Source organism: Phalaenopsis equestris, unplaced genomic scaffold, assembly GCF_001263595.1.
Source record: "Phalaenopsis equestris unplaced genomic scaffold, ASM126359v1 Scaffold000287, whole genome shotgun sequence".
Lineage (NCBI taxonomy): Eukaryota > Viridiplantae > Streptophyta > Magnoliopsida > Asparagales > Orchidaceae > Phalaenopsis > Phalaenopsis equestris.
In genome coordinates, this window is record NW_018164729.1 from 764,621 (window position 1) to 784,294 (window position 19,674).

At 36.8% G+C, this 19,674-nt stretch overlaps 1 protein-coding gene across 1 annotated transcript; it reads right to left on the reverse strand.

The window, feature by feature from the left end:
• Positions 1–1,219: 1,219 nt before the first annotated feature.
• LOC110025047 (uncharacterized protein At1g04910-like) lies at positions 1,220–19,212 on the reverse strand. Its single transcript, XM_020725305.1, has 8 exons — positions 18,661–19,212; positions 17,757–17,824; positions 17,561–17,649; positions 17,313–17,469; positions 16,790–17,079; positions 3,021–3,225; positions 2,162–2,319; positions 1,220–2,051 (listed from the first exon to the last, which is right to left on the reverse strand). Exons 1-8 carry the CDS (start codon positions 18,890–18,892, stop codon positions 1,784–1,786), a joined length of 1,467 nt encoding a protein of 488 aa, XP_020580964.1. The 5' UTR covers positions 18,893–19,212; the 3' UTR covers positions 1,220–1,783.
• Between the last annotated feature and the right edge of the window lie 462 nt (positions 19,213–19,674).

Here is a 19,674-nt window from a genome sequence, read left to right on the forward strand (position 1 = left end):
ATCACGATGGTCTGGGATGACGAAACCATGAGATCTTGAATAGGTTTCATATTCATTCCCCAATAATCCGCTTTATGCTTCAATTGAAGAATTTTATTATTTAAAATCCTAAGTCGGTTGTTATTATATGTTTGAATATTCAATTCTTAATGACTAGCATTGATCAAAAGTGCTATCCTATTATTGGGAAGGGTAACTAACAATAGGGGCTTGTCCCTCTGGGAAGCGTCAAACCCCAGATCAAAAAGTCATCACAAAAATGAGATTGAAATCTCTTGTTAATGTCATATTTACAATCCAATTTGTCTTCTAAAAATTCAACCCTTTAAACTATACAGGGCCATAAGTCCTAAAAGGATTCACTAAGTATTAATAATTTATTTTAAGATAGATTAAATAATAATACTTTAACTAAAAAAACAATTGTTTCAAAATTGAATGAGAAATTTCAAGAGCAGGTGCTAGTGCTGATTCACACTGATGCCCGAAACATCTAACTTATATGAATTAAATGTCATAGTCCTGCTTAATTATTTTATTACAAAGTTGATTTGAACGTCACATTGTAACAGTTAACAAGATTAGATAACTTGTAACTTCCAAAAAAGAACCAATTTCTCTTCATGTAAAATCAATTAAAATTATATTAATCTTAGTTCATGAGAATGACATATTCTGATGGCCCACTCTAATCATTTCGAGTTCCCAAGACGAAATAAAAATCTGTTTTTTTAAATTTTTTTAAATGATATCTTAGATAAAATTTCATTTGGTTGATTCGTATTGAATCCATATTTTTAAAATATCAATTCATTGTTTTTCACCATTTTCAGAATGTATTATTGATTTTAGAAAGATTTACATGCACGCCACTCAATACCTAAACATTTACATATCTAACACCTGAACTTCAACTTTTACATACATACGCACCTTACCAATGCTTCAAAAAGTAAATTTCGCTTTCTAAAAGTTAAAATAGTGGCATTTTTAAAAAAGCGATATGAAAGATTCGGATGGTATAAATGCAAAAAGCAGTGTGGATGTTAGATATGTAAATACATAGGAATTGGGTGCTATGTACGTAAATGCCTCTTTTAATTTTAATATTTCTCCTCAAAAAAATTCTAAAAAGCAATGAAAGCTGTAGCCAAACAATCATAATTCTTGGTTCAATTACCAAAAAAAAAATTAACAAATCAACGCAAATCCAGGCACAATATTACAGACTGAAATTGTGTAAAAGTTGTATAAAAACAATGTAAAGTGCAAATAATGCCCAATTAGCATTTCAGTCTGCAAAAGCTAAAACGAGTGAAGCTCCTCCACTCATACAAGTGTCGAAAAACATCCACAACCAACACACTGATTTCACGGGTGAATGCTACCCAATATATTAACAAGAGCGAAATAAAGCTCAATACAAAATGACCCAATTAATAAATAGAAATTTTCTAACTTGTGGTTTATGCAGCAACCCTCATGCAATCCAGAGGGGAAAATCACTAAAAATTCTAAAGAAATTTACATTATGAAAGTAACATTACCACTGAAACTATGAACCTCATGGCTTCCAAATTCTTCTTCCATCCTCATCTCCAGATGGATACTTGACAGTAACAGCCTTCTTCTTCAACTCTGATAGAAACAAAAATTAAGCTGAAAAAACAGAAAGAATATGATAGAGGGGATGAAATTTCCCCCACAAACGGATTCCAATGCAGTAAGAGTTTTGGGCTGTATATCAACCGAGCGACAGCGAGCCATGAATTGGTTGCCGGCCTCATCTTGGAGCGTTTGAAGAATTCAATCGCTCATTGCATCCGGCTGAATCGACAAGGCATTCATATGGATTAGCATAGAAGTAATCTTCCTCCTTTGGTCTGTTAACCAGTACCTTTCTACAGCTTGGCTGCCCAACCCTGTTCTTATGGATCTCCTGAACATTAACACTAAATTCAGACCAGGAGAGTGTTTTATTAGCATGCAGGTCCAGTAATTCAACCAACTTTCTTCTGTCCAACACAATACTTTTTCTGAAGCCAAGATACCTGTTAATATACATAAAAATAAATAATAAAATCCCTTTTTTTTTACAGTTTTGCAGAATTTACATTGAAAGGCTATGCAGCTAAATGGTGCTTATTAGAAATTTGTGAACCTGCGATGGCCTTCGACGACTTTGGCCATGTTTCCATCATAGGTAGGAATAAAAATGTCACTAGAAATTGAAACCAGGTAATCCAATGCAGCCATTTGAGAGGAATGATTCTGAAATTGGTGTAGATCTTCAGGATCCAGAAGCATCTCCTTTCTCAACTGAAAATTAGAAAATATATAAGCAGCATCAAAACTTAAGAACAAGGAAGAAGAGGCAGAACTCAAGTGGTTTGTTCAATTTATGTAGGAGTTAACACAAAATTAAACTGTAAATCCATATATAAACAAACTCGACAGCACAAAAAAATTGAAAACTGTTTGACATGATGATACAGTGTTCCTGCAACCGGCTACAGACCAGCCGATCCAAGGAAGACCGGATTCTAGCTGCCTAGTGGGGCCCACACAACCGTTAATCATGTAAAAGAGGAGACGAAATAAGGGAGTTTTTTTTTTTTTGTTGGGGAGGGGAGGGGGGGAGGAGTTTGAATGGATTCTGGGAAGTATTTATTAAGACTAATTAGCTAGGGTTGGGTTTATGTTTCGTTTTGTTGTAGTTTTCTTTTTGGCTTTGTGCTCCAAATGACGTCTAGGGTTTGCAGAGAGATAATTTACCTTCGAATTATAGATCACCCTTCTATCTTACTTATTCGCTTTCGTATTAATCAAATAGCCCTAGCTTGGGTTCCTTACCACTCAATTCTCGCAAGTTGTTCGCTGATTTTGGTTATGTGTCGTATCACGTGACAACTCTTAAATCTTAGGAAACTCAAATAAATTATTGGGCTAGTTGTTTCAGGATATAAGATTTGTGAGAAGAGCTCAACATGCAAATGATTTCAGGTATTAAGGCGGCTTACCAGTCGAGGAAATGTAACATGTAAATCTGCAAGCCTACGGTCGCTGCCATATATCTCACCCGACGCAACGTAGATTTGAGTGCTATTATTGAATCCCAAAGCTTGCAGAACTAGTGCAGTTTCCTCTGGTGTTAGGGGACATAGGCCCTGCAATCTCTTGGCTGCAGAATCAATCTCTTTCTCTCTCCACCATGGATATGCATACCTAATAGAGCAAATAATCAAACAAAATATTAATAAGATACAAACTTTATCAACTCAAACTGGATGACTACGAATTTGGTGTGAAAGTTTCTAGTGCATCTGAAAGATTACAGTTTAACATGAAGGTTTTTCCAGTAAACTTACAAATAAACCTAAGAGTAGAATACACCAACTGTCAAACTCAATCTTTGTTTCCCGGAATACTTGTGCTAAGTTAAAACATGTCAAATAGGATAAATTTCTGAAAATGCACCAACATTGAACTTTCCAATGTTGACATCCCTTTTGGGATAGTTGAACTTCAACCTTAGTATGCTAGAGTTTTTCTAGAGCCATAGCAGGCCATGACTCTAATACTCTATAAGCTTATCAGTTGCACCTTACCCAAACTCTTCTACTAAGCTGTAGTCAATGTTGAAATTCATCAAACCAGCATTTAGAAAAGTCAAGAAGACAATTTAAGCCTAAAACCTTTGTTAACAAGTTTTAGAGTAGATGGCGAAAAGCTTTGGTATAATCCTACTTGATTAACCATTAGGAATCTAGTCGACTCCTCACCGAGCGAACCCTTTTTTAATATTTATTGTCTCTTTTTGACAATTTCCTCGAATACCATATCCTCCTTCAGGGCGCTTCTACATGTAGCCAGTGCCTAGACCTCTCAGTTGAGGTTGTCTCTCTTGACAACAATTTTTGTTGGACATTGGACTGCTATCCCTAAAAAGTCGCCTATCATGGCAACTCTCCTAAGATCCATCCATTTTTTATCTCTCCGTAAAACATTTACTTCTTCGGCAAAATTAACATTTCAATCACTTATCTTGGGAAATATGACGATCTATTGTAGTTGGCCATCAACTAGCCACCATACTTGGAAATTCACTCTTCTAGAAAACTACGAGCGTGAGCAATATTGCACTCAAGCCGTCCAAGTAATTTGCCCCAAAAAAGTAGTATCACAACAAGACATCCCAAATTGTCACATCTCTCTCAACATCTTCTAAGGGTTCATTTTAGATATCACCTTATCTTAGTCTGACTTGGTCAACTTCCTTCCATCTCAAAACTCATCTCAAAAAATTTACCCTAAAAGCTCACCCCTTCGCAACAAATTCTCCCAAGAACTTGATGGACCTCGATAAGGGGTCATCCCTTTCTAGAGTTAAGCATCTTGGAGTCAATATGTAGGTATATTGTTGCAATGGTAAATTTTGAACTATCCAATTCAATCCTTTCTCCTAGAATATTTTTTTCTGTAATAAAAGTTAGGTCAGGCCTGATGTTGATAACCTTTTAAAGATAATTAAACTTTATCCTTAGCATCCTCGAGTATGTGCTCATGAACTTTAAAGGGGGCATCTTTCCAAGTTAATTGGTTGCACTTTACTCAACCTCCCATATTAAACTCTGGTCAATATTAAAATCTATAGGTGATGACATATCTTTCAGCACCTCAAGGTATCCTGACTTGAATTTCAGTATTTGGCTGCTTGGCTCTCCCTAGAGGCTAAGTTGTGCCCATTTAGTGCGACTATTAATATGTTGATTGTATGAAAATTATGACCATTTGCCCATTTAGTGTGACTATTAATATGTTGATTGTATGAAAATTATGACCATACCAACACTTTTTTTCTTTCCAAGTCTTAAATTAGATGGCTAAGAGTTTTATTATAATTCTTCTCGATCAACTATTAGAATTCTAATCGACTCTTCCCCAACTGAACCTTTTTTAACCTTGATCAACCATTTTGATTGATTTCCTCACGAGTCATATTCTTCTCGGCACTTGTTCTAAAAAACTAATGTTTAGACTACTCATTCAGGGAGGCTGCCTCTCTTGACGACTTACTCTGATTGGCCATTAGCTAAACACCCTCCTTAGGGAGTCAGCTGCCTTGGTGGCTTCTCCTAAGAGAGCCATACTCCTCTCATTGAACTCGCAAAAAAATGTCAGATGACATTTCAACCACTTGTCTAGGGAGGCCACCTGTTTCTGGTTACATATTATTGTTGGCCATTAGTTGACCACCATCCTTGAGAATTTGTTCTTCTCGACAACTCCCAAGCGCAATATCACACTCAGCATTCTTATAGTGACTTGTCCCGAGAAACTAGTTTCTCAAAAAACCCATCCTCATAAGTCAAATTTCTCTCAAAAGATTCCCCTGAGAGCAACATTGCGCTCAACACATGCTGAAAATTAGTGACTTTGCGGCTTATTGAAGAAATCACTTTGCTTGGTAAGCCTTAGTTGACTTCCTTCTCACAATGAGTTCACCCTGTGAGGTTGCTCCTCCTCGACAAACTCTCCAAAGAGTTTGGCCCTTTGTTACAATCCCTTCTTCCACCTTAATTATCATAGAGTTAACTCCTAGGTATAAGCATTTTGGCCCCTTCATTAGGCTTTTAGAAAGAAAGCTAGGCATGCTTCTCAAAACTCGACGAATTGTGCCAAATTATGTTGGTTGATGGGATCCCACTCCTTCCAACCTTAGGTGTCTAAGAGTCATCCTAGCTGGTATTGAGTTCTGTCCCCTCCCAAGTCAAAAACTCAATCCCATATTAAGGCAGTCGCCCAAAAGGAAGGAATCTTGCTAATCAATTTGATTCGATAGGATCCCATCTTTTTCAGGAAAGATTTCCTACACATTGCTCCATTTGAGAAATCTTATTAAGCAAGTCGTCTCCTATTACACTCCCGCCTATTCCTCCAATCGAAGCCTTGGGGTAGGATTGCAAATACCCCTCCCTCTATTCATATTAAGAACTTGAGAAATTGACTCTTCCCTTAATCTGATTTCATTCTATTATTACTCAACCTTAGCAAAGCATTCTGCTCGCGGTCCTTGATGTACTTGCCTCTTGTGGCGAGGGAAGAGTCAACCAAATCCTATGACATACCCTTTTTCACATCAAAAAAACCCCTCTAACCACCCTATTTGACGAATCCAAGATGTTAGAAAACCACACACTAGAGGTACAATACATTGTCGTTAAGGCCATTTGGCCCTACTCATTTACTTCTTAACTTTGGCATCAACGCTAACGCCACACACAACCAAGACTCCTAGCAAACTCTTCAAGGTCACATCAAGGAAATCATAAAAAAAAAACTCCTTGGAGACACATCCTTTATATGCATATTAACTATAAGGTCAGTCTTTAACTTCAGAATCCATGATTCAATAGAGTCCAAGGTAAATGTTCATAGAATCATTTTATGTCCAATTTAGGTATTACTACTCTAGTTATTGAGGAGTTGTAAGCCCTACAAGAGAGGTACCCACAATACTTCTAGTATCAACATTTGCTTGGATCCATTAAGAGTAGCCAGGAACTTACTTCATCCATTTTGAAGAAAAGAGACCTCATCTCATACATAACTCAAATTTTTTGGCCATAAGACCACTTTTACAAATCTTATAAGTGTAATAAAACTCGTTATATCGTATGAATATGATTGTGGGGCAGTAAAAAGTTTATCAACAGCTAAAATAAACATTATATGAACGAGAATCACCAGATGAGTGCTACGAATAGTATGGATAATTAGAGGAAGAATTAAAGGGGATGATGAATGCAGCATCTATGGTAGATAAGATATTGAAAATTAAATTTAATTGGTTTGAGCATAGACAATAAAGTGAGGCAAAATCACTCGTTAGATGATTAACTAAAGTTATAGTCGAAAGATTAAGAAGGAAAAATTTGGATTTAAGATAAAATAAATAGAAATCATTCAATAAATATATTTGTAGGATATGCTTAGCAACGCATACAACACTAAGCAAAAAAAAAAAAAAAAAAAAAGAAAAAAAAGAGAGAGAATTTAAAAAGACAACTTCAAATGAATTTAAAAAGACAACTTCAAAAAGACAACTTCAAATAGTTATGCTACGAGTAAAGTGTTAAAATAGTTCCCTAACTATTTACATCAGGCCACTTTAGTCTTAGAGTCTACAAAAGTGGCAAATTACTCCCCAGACTCTTTAAATTGGATTGAAATAGTCCCTATGGAAGACTATTAAATCTATAATTTTAAAACATAAGATGATAGTTTGGCATTTCAATAGACTCTGGGACTAAAACGACCCCATGTAAATAGTCAGAGGACTATTTTAGCACTTCACTCATTATGATAATGGCACGAAACGTCATATGTGGGAGGATGCGAGATGCGGGATGCTTGAGTTTCCCCGTGACGCTACAAGCTGTAGTTTGCAGTTCTTGATTACGAGATTTCGCATTGACTGTAGAATCGATCTGAGATCTCGTTCCATAAGGAACACGAGAATCTGACAATCAAGAAAATTGGAATGGAGCACCAACTTTTAAATTTTCGCATCTCTTTTCAATTTTTTTTATTTCTTTCCTATTTATAATTTTTTTTTTCAAGAGAGACTATTTACATGTTTTTTTAAATTTCTTAATACTTTTGATGCATTATCTTGATTTATATCTGAATAGAGTGTTGTATCATTTTCCTTTTGTAAGTGGTTTGATGGTTTCTTACTCAGGAACAGATGTTGCAATCTCCTCGTCACTCGTATCTCACCATGTAGTTACGCCTGGAACTGGACCAGTCGAAGGACACCAAACCCGCCCGCCACAACAGCAGGCGGGTCAATCCCTTTCATGTGAAGCAGTCGAGCGGCACTTTGCCGCAGCAAAAGGAAGTCGAACACAGGTGAAGTTCAAGAGGGGCTTAATCACATACTCAAGAAGAAGAAATTAAGGGAGTTTGGAGGGAAAGCCAGAAAGGAAAGTTTTTGATATGCTGTGAGAGGATTCTATTAAGAGGAGTAACTAGGATTTGTTTTCTTTATGCATATTTTTGTTTGACTGTTGTTCTCTTCCTTCGTGAGGTGTTCTTAGCGACGTCTAGAGTGTGAGAGAGACGATTTGCCTTTCGAAAAATAGATCATCCTTGTATTTTGGTTGTTTTCCTTTGCATTTTTTCCACCTATCTATTATCGTTTTGTGTTGCTTGTTCGCTTATTTGGTTTCCGAGACGCATCACATTTCGTCATTCGAGTCGTTGTTTACAGCCGCCAAACACGCCCAATTTGTCGTCCAACAACAGATTTCATGCAAACAAGAAGAAACCCTCAACAAGATATTCAGGGGCTCACTATAGAAGACATGCAAAAGAGAAATTCACAAACTACAATAGAGACTTCGCGCCTGTGAGAGGAGATAATCTGATGAAATTACCAATAGCCACAATGATAACTCGTCAGATCAAGAGAAAGAATTGAATCTAGTGATAAAGAACTAATATCCTGATGATTTGTCAGAACTTGTTAGAGAAGAAGTTAAGATTTTGGAGTGAATATTGACTTCCCAGATTTTAACAGTGGCATGGAACTAGACAAATTTATGGAGTGACTTCAGATAGTGGAACGAGTCTTTCAAAATAAGTATATTCCGCCTAACAAAAGGGTTATGGCTAGCTGGTACTAAGCTAAAAAAATGCTTCTTTATGGTGGGAGAACTTAAAGTGTCTTTGACAGTGGGAATGCAAAAATAAAATTATCTGATCTTAAGATGAAATGAGAGATACAACACAGGTAATTGCCAGCACATTACATATAGTACATATTATTGATGATTTCTCACTTGCGGCAGCAAGATCTCTCGATAAAGGAGTACATCGCTAAGTTTTGAGCAACTTATTTTGAAGTGTGGGCTAGTCGAGGCCGAGAAAAACACCCTAGTTCAACATCCGACATGATTAAGGCCATCCATTGGCAAAGTGGTATAATTACAACTTTATTGGACATTGCAAGATGTTCAGACCCTAAACTCAAAAGTGAAAAAACATCACCAGGCAACTGCCACAACCTACAGACGGAGTTTTACCCTAGGATAGAGCAATAAGTGTACACTCAACAGAGCATCCAAGTTGACCCTGCCTGAGGAGAAACTAGTTCAGAGTCCAGAACAAGAGGAGTCAACTATCACTACCAAATCTGTCCGAGCCAGAAAGCGCATCAAATGCACAATTTTGAGCACATCACATTAAATTGCCAAAACAAGAGAATAATCTCTTTCACTAAGCAGAGAGAAAGTGACACAAGAAAAATTGAAAAAGGTGAAGAAGCAAAGGAGCACCAGCATTCCGCTAATTAGGAAGCGATGCTAGTGATTCAAATTGAGCCCGAGAGGGAGACTCCAACAGGATTTTCATTGGTTTTCCTAGAAGTTAGTGAGTTTGAGAATTCAATATCCGAAAATGAGCAGCCCGTATTGCAGGAGTAGTCATATAAATTGAGTGACAATTTATCTCCTGTGTGGTTGCCACTGAAAGAGATTCAACAAGTTATACAAGTTATAGACCTCAATTCAAGATTTGTTTTGTCAAACCAACTCATCTATGAAATGCGACCAGTCGAGTATGGTTTATAATTCAAGACTCGCTCTTGATAATACTAATTTATAAGCATTTTCAGCTCTGGTTGTGGCAAAAAAGAATGGTTAATTATTCAATCAAGGCATGATTTGGAATGATGTGTGTTTTTGAGTTGCAAAGAATAGATGTGAGCATAAATTTGTAAGAGCACTGCCCATAAAAAAAAAAAGATGATTTTGTTCTGGTTGTGGTAAATTAATTCCAAAAGCTTCCCGGGAAGATGCTTCCCCAAGAGAATGACGGGTGATGTCGGAGGATGTGGGACACCGGCGTTTCCTCGCAATGGTGCAAGCCGTGATTTGTGGTTCATGATTGTGGGATTCTACATGGATCATGAAATCAATCCGAGATCCCATTTGACAAGGATCACGAGAATCCCGCGATCGAGAAAATTGGAAAGGAACACCGACTTATAAATTTTCTCATATATTTTCTTTCTTTTAGAGTTCTTTCCCATTTTGCTATTTCTTTTTTTTTATATAAGGAATATTTATATGTTATTCTTTATTTTTTCAGACTTTTTATTTGTTCAGTGTTAGAGATTGTATCTTGATTCTACCCCTAATGAGGGTTGTGTTTCTTTTTTTTTTTTAGAATGGTGTGACTATCTTGCTCAGGAACAGGTGGTGGAATCTCTCCACCGCCCATATCTCGCCATTGCCTCATTTGAGTCTTCGTTTTCAGCTGGGACAACCGTCAAACACGGCTGTTCAGCTGTCCAACAGCAGATTTCAGCTCCTATTCCCATCCAAACTGCGACAATAATTCATATTTCCATTTCTTTGTTATTCCACAACCACCTCCCCTCCAAACTCACCTCTTAAATACCTTCTAGGAACCCTAGAACGGTATCAGATTAAGCTAATGTGAAGAAGTTAGTCTTAGAGAAGTGGATATAAAAACAATATGTAAATAGATATTAGATATATCAAATTTGTTCCAACAATTCAAATTGATGAAGAGCTTACACCAAGATAACATGATATAGCGCTAGAATCACAAAGCACCTTCCTTTAATAGAGTCAAAATTTCGAATCAAAATTTTCACATATGAGAATCAAAGCCAAAATCTAATGAAAAGCATACTTATTTTATTAAATATTTATAAAAATACTTATTAATAAGAATTTGGATTAAGCAAAAGATTGCCTGCATTCTAGGGAATAGTTAAACACGGTATATTTGCTTCTGGAGTATCTTGAACTGTTGCTATTACACTCCATAGATTCAAATGATGTTAAATATTTGGTCTTGGCCTTAGATATCATATGGGATTGAGAAGCTAAGTTGTTTCTTCAGGGTCTGATATTTAATGGTAAATTTTAAAAAATTGCAACTAAACCAGCTATATAGTATGAATAAGGTTGGACGATAAAATGTTTATTAGTAGAAAAGTCGGACAAAGCATATATATATATATATAGATATATATATATATAGAGATGTATATAGATATATATATATATATAGAGAGATGATGAGTGTAGCATCTATAGAATATAAAGTAGTGGAAAATACAATTAAGTGATTTGTAAAAAATGAAGGGCAAGAAAATCACTCAATGAATGCTTAGTTAAAGTTGGCATAAAAAAATAATAGATCTAAAGTAAGAAGAATTGAAACCATGCGAAATTATATTTGACAAACATAACTAACATTTTGTACAACACTTCGCAAGATCGAATAGAAAATAGAAATTCACAGAGATAGCCTTAAATAGTTAGGATAAAGGTAATTACAATGATGAGAAGATTAAACTAAAAAATGAGGATATTAAAAAAAAAAAGATATAACTATAATACATCATATTTAGTTGTTTCAAAAACTATAAGGTGAAGAGCTCTCAACAACAAGCCTTTATCTCACTAGTGGGGTCGGCTACATGAATCCTTTATCTCCATTGTCCTATTGAGTGTCATATTTTCATTTAATTCTAATAAACTAAGATCATTTTTTATACAAGATTGTTGACCCTCATATATATTTCACAAGGTGAGTCGATTGAGCATATAGCTTCTCTGTTGCATTCAAAAACATCGAAATTACCCAAAGAGGGGTTTTTATGTTTGAATAGAACAAGCATGATGAAATCGACATACTGCCAGTGCAGCATGTAATTTGGACCTAAATATCTCGACCGTCACCGAAAATTGCTCAAACAACATCTGATCATGAAACGGACTACGCGAGCACGTCTGGAATGTCGAATTCTCCAAGGGATGACACTCATATCGCTGTCTTTGTGCACAAATAATTGACACGTAAATTGAGACATTTAAATTAAAAATAAAAAAAATAAATTGAACCTTCATTTCCTTGCACAGCAAGCCATCGCCATATCTCATTCATGCCCATGTCTCCACCTCCCTTGCCATCCAATGAAAGTTTATCACCTCATTGCAAATAATATAAAAAAATAAAATAAAATAAAATTCTTTTACTAATCTAACCGCTCGCCCGGTATCTCCTCTCCCTCACGCTCCCTCACGCCTACCTACCCAAGGCAGCTGGCTTCCTCAATCCCAAAGATTCCCCTCCTTCTCTTCTCTCACAAACCACAGACCGCCTGCCCTCTTTTTTCATTCCTCTCCCTGTCGGCGTAAACTTCTCCTCTATCAAACCAAAACTCGGCTCTCCTTGGTCAACCCATTTCCTCACCACCGGCCAATTTGCTCCTTCAACTCTCATCGGCAAGCTCTTACCCACGCCACTTACCTCCTCACTTCTCTCCCAGTGTGCCCACCTCACCACTCCGGCGAAGCTAGCGACTGAGCCTCCCGTCTCTTGTCCTCCTCCGCACTGCTCGAGGCCTGAAACCAGCAGCCACCTCTTCGTGGAAATCCCAAAGCCCACATCACTACCTCTCCTAAGCTACCTCTCCAAACGCTTTCTTCCGGTACCCTCTCTTCCTCTCTGGTTCACTCACTCAAAAAACCACACAAATTTTCCTCTCATCTCTGGGTCTCCCCCAAACTCTGGTTTCGTGCACAGCACACCTGTGACTTTCAGTCCTCTTCCATTTTGGTTCACGCATTCAGACATCCTAAGCCGTTGTACTGCTTCAAGTTTCCCACCTGCTTGATCACTGTTCACACAGCAAGCTACTCTCCATCATGCTTCTCCCCTCAATACTTGCTCTCCCGCCGGCTAGCTACCTCAGCCACTCCTTCCCTTTCTCGTTTCCACGCACAGCCAAAATTCCCTATTTTCTTATTTTTCACCGCAACATCCTATCTCTTCTCTGTCCTTGCAGCACCTCATTCGGGATTAAGGTAAAGAAAGGGAGAATTATGGTAAAAGAGCATGAAAGATTAGATGCTCGCGGATTTTCTACTCAATTCAGTATAACTTTATATGTTGTAAGGTTCAAGTTGATGGTTATTGCAGTTTAAGTATATCATCCCGTAGAGCTTAGGCTAGAGTTTGTGTTGTGTGGATGGGAAATATATACAAGGTTGTAAAAGGGGAGTGCAATGCATGTTATGTCACAAAATTTATGCATGTTCGCCTAATTCTTCGTCGCCACACGAAAGACATAACACTTACAACTCCCGAGACTTCTATAGCGAAGCATTTGGCACATCGAGTGGAACCCTATACATATTTTTCTTAGTGTGGTGGGGCGAAACTCATACGCTGCACTTGCGATGCGGTGGGCAAATCAAAATGCTTCTGAAATGTTTATTTCGACTAGTTTCACAAGTCGAAGGGAGCCATGCATGCTTTTCTTATTGTGATGGGGTAATGCTCGCACACGACGATCAAGACGCAATAGACAATTCTAAATTAAGTACCCATATGAGTTTTTCTTGGTGCGACGGGGAAATATGTTGCAGGCGCCTGAGAATGCACGGGCGACCTCCATACACACTTTTCTTAGTGTGACAAGGGATCCTATTGCATTCTTGAAGACTTGTACATGCAATTCTTTGCGTGGCAGGGTACATGCATTTCATCGCCACCGAATTCACAACCCTAAATACATGAGTGGACATAAGGCAAAATTAAGGGTTTAAATGAAAATATTTGCGTGCATCTTATTAATAATATTCATGTGCAAATAACAATAAAACCCCCTTAAAATCAGTCAAAAAATGGCAAACGATAAATATTAAATTCCCGCATGTGCTACAACCAATGTGTTGAACGTTCGATCATAAGGTCCAAGAATGCTACACAGATTAAACAAATGCTTAAGCTCAAACTAATCTGGTCGGAAATACGTGCAAAACTATTTAAAGATCTCAACCTAATAAAATTAAAATACCTACATTTGTTTTGACGTGCCTTTAAATATTCAAGCTTATGCATTTGAAAATGTTGCGAGAGCAATGAGCCACTTTACCTATAGGGCGAGATTGTGAGTCCCACGCTTTGGCAAATCCGATTCTCCTCTCTACAATGACTGAAATTGACAAGACTAAGCCCCAGCTGAGCTAGTTTGACCATTCTCTTCACGAGGACTAAAGTTGATAGGACTAATGCTCTTAATGATGTTTAAGCAATTATTCCTCCGAGGATCTTGTACGGTAAAACAAATGCTTAAGCTCAAACTATACACCTCAAAATGTGTGTCAAGCTATTTAAAAATATATGCAAACCTACAATATAAAATGTCCACATGTGCTCGAACGTGTCTTTAAATATTCAAGTTTATGCGTCTGAGAATGTTGCGCAGGCAATGGGCCGCCTTGCCAACAGGGCAAGGTCGTAAGTCCTACAATTTGGTCAATCTAATCCTCCTTACATGGACCAAAGTTGACAAGACTGAGCCCTCGCTTAGCCAGTCTGATCCTCCTCCTCATGAAGAATGGAGTTCACAAGACCAGTGCTCTTAATGATATATAAATTTCATTCGGTCCCTAATGATAGCCGAGTTGACTAAAGATTTCAACCAGAGGGGTATATTTTCAAAATTAAAACTTAAACTCTACTTCTAAAACTCAAATGATATATATGCTATGAACCTGATCCTCTGTGTGGGACAGAGTTGAAAGGGTTCAAAAACAACAATCCCCAATGATGACTGTGTTGATCATATATTTCAGTCGTAGGTGTCTATTTATAATATATATCTATATATATTTATATAATAAGATCATTATTAACTGCTACTGATTAAAAACTAGCTGCAGTGACAGATTTAACATAACTAATCCCATAACTTTTGTTATTCATAAATCCATTGAACCTCCGCAATCGTTTGTCGAGGTAGGCAAATCAAATAGTGACTCAAGCTCACAAAAGCCAAAGTCATATCAAATATACTACTAAATTTAAACTCAAAACAATCTCATGTCAGTAACGATGTGGTTCGAGTATAGTGTCCGCATGGTTTCACCGCTAAATAGCACCACAAAGAAGTGGGTACGACCAGAGTCCTCTGACCGAATAGTTTGCCGACAAATGAAACCATTATATTACGATCAAGGTTGTAGCCCGTGTGTTCATCAATGACAATCTGTCCTTTTGAGTATTGAATCCTAGAGCATATTTGATAAGGCAGAAGCCCTTTGTAAGTTAATGTCGACTTAGATTAGTCCCATTAGACAAACATTTACCTCGGGTCTAAAAGGTCTCCTTGGATGAAGCCATGGCTGTTGATAAGAATCCTTTGGCCAGGTTGGGTCGACTACCTCTGCTGACTAAGTAAACTAGGGACCATGATGGAACAATAGGATCTTGATCGAGTTTGTCGTCGTTTACCTCACCATCCGCTTTGAGCTCACAGTGATGATAATTTTATAATTTTAAAATTTTAAATTTGTTGCTACTATATGTTTAGTTTGGATACTTACCGCCCAATGACTATCCTTAATCGAAAGTGATCTCCCATTATCAGAAGGGGTAATTAACCATGCAGGCTTGCGCCTATAAAAAAACTCAAACTTCAGTCTTAAATTCCTCGCAAAATAAGGGTAAAATCTCTAAGTAGTATCTTATCTACAATCTCATTCACCTTCTAAATATTCAACCCGAAACTTCACAAACGCACCATATTGAGCTCTCGACGAGAGTCCGAGGCACTTTTCAAACTTTTGGAGCCCACAAGCATGCCCAAAACTTTTTAGGTCTACCTCTACATATTTTAACATAAGTAAAATCTAAAACAACCACTCTCCTAACTGGTTGACGTTTAATGTAACCAAATCATCTAAGACAACTCTCTCTAATTTTGTCCGCCACTAAGCTACAGCAATCCTTTCGCAGATATATTTGTTCTGCATTTTGTTGCTAAGTGTAAAGCCACTCATTCAACTAAGCATTCTTACCTAAGCAAAACATAACTTAATTTTACGCTTCTCTTTCATACGCCAACATTCTACGCCATAAAGCATTGCAGGTCTCACCACAAGCTTATAAAATTTTCCTTTAAATTTGAGAGGCACTCTTCTATCACACAACAGGCTCGATGCATTCCTCCACTTCAACCATCCAACTTGAATTCTACTAATAACATCTCCATCTATATCACCATCACTTTAAAAAATAGATTCAAGATATTTAAAACGTTCGCTCCTTTTAATAACTTGTTCACCGATTTTCACAATCCCGCCACTAGGTCTAGTACTACTAAACTTACATTCCAAAAAGATCAAAATGAAATTGATCTAAAATCACTAAGAAACTTATTTCAATAATCATAAGTTTGAATCAAAACCATCATTTATGAGAATAACAACGATATTCAGATACATGGCATATTTATTTCATTATAGTACACACATATTATATGACTATACTTATTTAATGCTACCAAAAGTCAAAAATTATCTATTACGGCTCTTCATAAAAGCTTCAAAATAATAGTAAATGGTTTTAAAAATCACGATACCCATTCTGATTTCTTATTAATTTTGGTATTAGATATTGATTGGGATCGAGGAGGCATCTGTAGCGTTGGATAACAAGATTAGTAAGCGATGTGTTTGTTATGCCTTCTCATTGGTCTTAATATTTTTGTTTCTTCACCGTTTGATTAAAGGAGACAGCACTGGAATATGCATAAACACAAATAACAAGAATACATGAGGTACAAAAATATCCATTATAAAAATCCAATATGATGATATGTAAAAAAAATGATTATATGGAAAACTGCTAATTACCAATAAAGAATATAGAAAGTATTTATGTTTCAGATGCAAACCTCAATCTCTTGAGCTCATTTGCTTCGTCAACAGAGCAACCATGAGTGCATCCAGAGAATGCTAGCATGTCCATTTCATACCTCAAGTGTAATGCTACATAAGAGCCCCTTTCTTGTAGAATTTTAATCAACTTATTCCCTAATGCTTCAATCTGAGGAGTGAATTTCAGAGCCTGATAATTAACACGACACCTAAGCTTCTGAAGATCAAGAGGAAGACCATTATTTGCCAGGCGTGCATCAGTCTTATTGAAGTGTATGACACTGTATTTATCGAAAAGTGGAAGAATCTGTAGAGTCAAATAGAACACGTACATTAGATTAAAAGCTATCATAATTAGGTTCGCCGGAAGCAAAACTAATCATCAATTTTGTTGTAGAAACAAGAATCTAGTTTCGATTTAGTTTCAAAATCTACAATTGCAAAAATATACCAGTCCAGTTTAAAAATCTTTGCAATCAATAACATAAGAAAAAAAGAAAGAATAAAATACATGGCTACAAAATGTTAGTAAGTTCAGACCTGCTTTATATAATAATGCTCATTCGACCAACTGACAGGAGGCATCTCAAGTATATTAATTGGTGCTTTGAATCTCTTTGGAATTCTCTTAACTATATGCACTTCATCCCTCAAAGTATTGATGAAATGGCTCACATCAAATATGTCTCCAAAGTTGCTTCAGAACCCAAAAAACAGTGATTTAATTTCAAAATATCGATCCAATAAAACATAAAAAAAAGAAAAATCATTCAGCCAGTAAGCAATACCTATTGTCTGCCCAAAACGATCTCTTATCAAGCTCTGGAACAACTAATGTTAGATTTAAAAAGCGGGCAACAGTAACCATGTCACATATCTGAAGCAGCCAATTTAATTGCAATGTTCAAAAACTTAGCATGATTATTAATCTTTTCTGTCGGCAATTTGAATTATGACAAAAAAAGTAATAAAGAAGATCAAGACCTCTGAACGCATCTGATTTAGACCTCCATTGCAAGATATTCTGAGAAAGCCATTGCTTTTATAGACTCCTGCATTTTGTTTATGTACTGTAGGCATTAGAAAACAGTTATAGAATAACCAACTCAAGCATTATCATAAATTTAATATTGCCAATTTTCATGGATTGATAAACAGTAATATAAATAACAAAAAAAAAAAAATCTTTACTCGTCAATCTTTACTCGTCAACTTCATTACCGTCAACTTCATTACCAAGCACCAGATTTGCATAAAATAAATCCAAAAAGTTCTCAAGAACTTAGAAGAAAAACCAGGTCATGTGCCATGATTGTGCTCATCGTCAAGCCAGCATGCTTTAGGAATAAGCAAAGTAAGAATTCATACTGCTTCAGCTTTATCATAAGGCACATGGAGCTTATAGCGTGCACCATTTTGCACTTATTCCATTTCATTCTTTATATTATAAAGTCAATTGATTTGATCTTCTTGTTCATCTCTGGGTTGCCTTTGAATGTTCCATGGCCCAAAATTTTAAATTTTCCAATGCATTTCAAATCTTTAGTTCATCAATTCCATAAAAACATAATTTCGACCCCACTTCACGTTTATTATAACTAAGAAATAAAGTATACAAACAATTTTATTTTTCCAATTTTTTTACATGGTGAAACCATACCATAGGATTCAAGAAATGTCATTCCTACGAAGAATCTTCTTCCATTTAAGAATCCTTCCAACATGAATGTGGATGTCACCTACTAATGACTTCAATTCTCCCCAAAAGCTCTCAAAATCCATTGACCGCCCTCTTATTACAGTAATCACATTCCTCTAATAAGGCGAGAGAAGGAAACAGTAGAAGGTTAAACGTCTTCTTAGAATAGAAAATCAAACTGTTACTTACTCAAAGGAACATACGGCGTAGAAGCAGGCACCGGGTCGCGAAGAGAGAAACTTGAAACCGCAGCATCATTTCCGAGACTGAGAAAAAACCTCACGGCCACCGGAAGCCGAGAATGGCCGCGCCAGAGATCACCGACGGCAACAAGCTGAGCTAAACAAGTCCACACGAGGACGCACGAACAAACCCTAACAAACCAAACCTGCAGCCGCACCCGCTGCAACGGCTGCAGCATCCGACGGCACTCCACCCGCCCCAGCGCTGCCAGAAATGAGATCGCCGTCCAAAGATCATCGACGCATTTCAATCCAAATCAATGCGATTAAAAAATCGCGATCTTGGGGAGAGAAAAAAATGGAAATTTGAAGCAGAAATTGGTAACTGTCCCACGAATTGGAATTGGGAATAACTTCCGTTTGGATCGGAGAGAACGACGGCCCGGAATTATGTCGGTGAAGCCCGGACCCAAAGTGCTAAAAAACACGACTTTGTTGGTCGAAGCGGAGGTAAGTGCTCGTACGCGGATCTTTACCGTCTTCGATTTGGGATTTTACAATCCAGGAAAGTAATAGTTGTTTAGAACCTCAGGTCTGCTTGTTGTAGTTAGGGGTGTAAACGAACCGAACACGAACGAACAAAGCTTGTGTTCGTGTTCAGTTCGTTAAAATTTAGTTTGTTTGAAATAAGCTTGTGTTCGTTTCTTAACGAACGAGCCGAACACGAACAGAACACGAGCTGTTTTATATAACTTATATTATATAAATATACAATATCTATATTAGTATATTACTACTACTATAGTATATTAATATATTATTATTATTATTTTATTATATATTATAATTTATAAAATTTAATGTTTTAAAATATAATAAATTTTTTATATATAATTATTTTATATTATTTTGTATTTCAAACAATAACGATTCGAACACGAACGAACGCATCACTGTTCGTGTTTGGTTCGTTTAACTAACCGAACGAAAAAAATTTGTTCGCATTTGTCTCGTTTACTTA

Excerpts from the sequence above, each read along its gene's own strand:
- LOC110025047 (XM_020725305.1), bottom strand. The coding sequence starts at position 18,892 with ATGCTGCAGCCGTTGCAGCGGGTGCGGCTGCAGGTTTGGTTTGTTAGG. Across the intron at positions 17,650-17,756 it reads TAAATCAGATGCGTTCAGAG|ATATGTGACATGGTTACTGT; the intron begins GTCTTGATCTTC and ends TGGCTGCTTCAG. Across the intron at positions 2,320-3,020 it reads ATGTTACATTTCCTCGACTG|TTGAGAAAGGAGATGCTTCT; the intron begins GTAAGCCGCCTT and ends TCTAATTTTCAG.